Raw genomic sequence first — 2068 nt, forward strand, 5'->3', positions numbered from 1 at the left:
TGATAGACGAAAGCAACAATATATTTACAAGTAAAATACAATCACAAGAAAGTTATTCAGTTTGTTTGATACGACGTTTATGACAATAGCAACAATCAATTCTCGAGATAGCTGTATACTGATAACGACAAACTGTCGCAACGTGCGGTAAACAGCCCTGAAGTGTAGGCTGTTGTTATGGTGTTTCTTACTTCCTGTTGACTTGCTGCCGTAACGTTTAAACAATGCTATTCTTAGCGATAACCTGCAACTGTAGGGGTCACGTGCCTTATCTCATCCGCGTATGATCATCAGGTCGGGAAGTACGACAGGTGACAAGCTGTCTCTTGTATTTAAAAAGGTCCTGTGAGATGCTAAGAAAATGCACACACCAGTCATGGATCTGCCGTGGCACATCTTCCTTGTGTTAGCCTCATTGGCAACGACGGTTGCTTGTGCCCGCGAGAAATCCACGAAATCTGCTGAGAATAGCCAGCCTAAGCTGTGGGCTCTCCTCGTTGCTAGTTCTAACGGTTATGGTAACTACCGGCACCAAGCCGACATCTGCCACGCCTACCACGTGCTGCACAACCATGGCATTCCTGAGGAGCACATCATCGTCATGATGTACGATGACATCGCCAATTCACGTGAAAATCCTACGCCAGGAGTGGTCGTTAATCATCCTCAGGGTAAAGATGTTTACAAGGGCGTCCCTAAAGACTACACAGGAGAGCTAGTCACCCCGCAAAACTTCCTCGAGCTGCTGCAAGGAAACACAGTGGAAGGCGGCAGCGGAAAAGTCATAGCCAGCGGACCAAACGACCACATCTTTGTCAACTTCGCAGATCACGGCGCCCCTGGTGTGATCGGATTTCCTAACGACGAGCTACACGCTCTACCCTTCATGAAGGTCATCAGGAGTATGGACGAACAGAAGAAGTTTGCGAAGATGACCATCTACATCGAGGCCTGTGAATCCGGTTCCATGTTTGACGGCTTGCTACCCGACAACGTCAACGTGTACGCCACGACAGCGGCGAACCCTGACGAGCCGTCGTACGCTTGCTATTGGGATGAAAAGAGGCAAGCGTATTTGGGCGACGTATACAGCGTAAACTGGATGGAAGATTCGGACACAGAGGACCTGCACAAAGAGACACTCAGTGATCAGTTTAAAATTGTGAAGGAGGAAACCAACACCAGCCACGTCATGGAGTACGGTGACCTGAGCATCGGAAAGCTTTCAGTCAGTGAATTCCAGGGTGAAAAGGAGGCAAAGCCAGTCGTGCTACCAAGGGTACCGTATGACGCCGTCTCCAGCTGGGACGTTCCCATTGCCATGCTAAGGAAAAAACTCAAAAAGACCTCTAACCCCCAAAAAAAGAAATCTGTGAAGGAGAAGCTGCGGCAAGCTCGCAACAACCGGATATTCTTGAAGCAGAAAGTTGCAGAGATTGCCATGTTTCTCACTGAAGATAACCCGGAAGATTTGGAGTCAGTGCTTACTTCGAAGAGGCGGCTAACCAAGTTTTACTGTTACGAGAAGGCGGTGCGTCACTTCAGCGACCGATGCTTCAAGCTCTCGAAAAATCCCTACGCTCTTCAGCACCTGCGAGTTTTGGTTAACATGTGTGAGTCGTCATACAAACTTTCGGAGATTATTGAAGCTATGGACTCGGCGTGCACACACCCAACTGTTGTAGGTATTGTGTAGAAAAATGTTTTGTGTAAAAGTGGGTGTGCATGAGCGCTCGTATTTGGGGAATTTCTGAATCTGGTTTACCAAGTGATGGCACCGCTGGTAATTCATAATTTTATGCATTGTGCCAACGGTGTGTCTTTGTTGCGAAGTATATCGTGCCATACACACAACAGATGTTGTATCTTACGTTGTTCGTCTCAATTAGTTTGACATACAGCTATCGATTTGTTTCTTTAAATAACTTCAAAGACTATGAAAAGTTATTGAAAAACGAACCTCATCGGTCTCTCTATTCTTTTTTTTAGTCCGCTTCTGTGGTATAGTAGTTACGGTGCGTGACTGCTCACCCGGAGGTTAGGTATTCGATCCCGTCTGGGACGGTCA

The 2068-nt window shown here is 47.0% G+C and overlaps 1 protein-coding gene across 1 annotated transcript; it reads left to right on the top strand.

The window, feature by feature from the left end:
- The first annotated feature begins 376 nt into the window (after window positions 1-376).
- Window positions 377-1696, top strand: LOC119386805 (legumain). Its single transcript, XM_037654078.1, has one exon. It carries the CDS (start codon window positions 377-379, stop codon window positions 1694-1696), a length of 1320 nt encoding a protein of 439 aa, XP_037510006.1.
- Window positions 1697-2068: the final 372 nt, after the last annotated feature.

The sequence above is a fragment of the Rhipicephalus sanguineus genome, chromosome 3, assembly GCF_013339695.2.
Source record: "Rhipicephalus sanguineus isolate Rsan-2018 chromosome 3, BIME_Rsan_1.4, whole genome shotgun sequence".
NCBI lineage: Eukaryota > Metazoa > Arthropoda > Arachnida > Ixodida > Ixodidae > Rhipicephalus > Rhipicephalus sanguineus.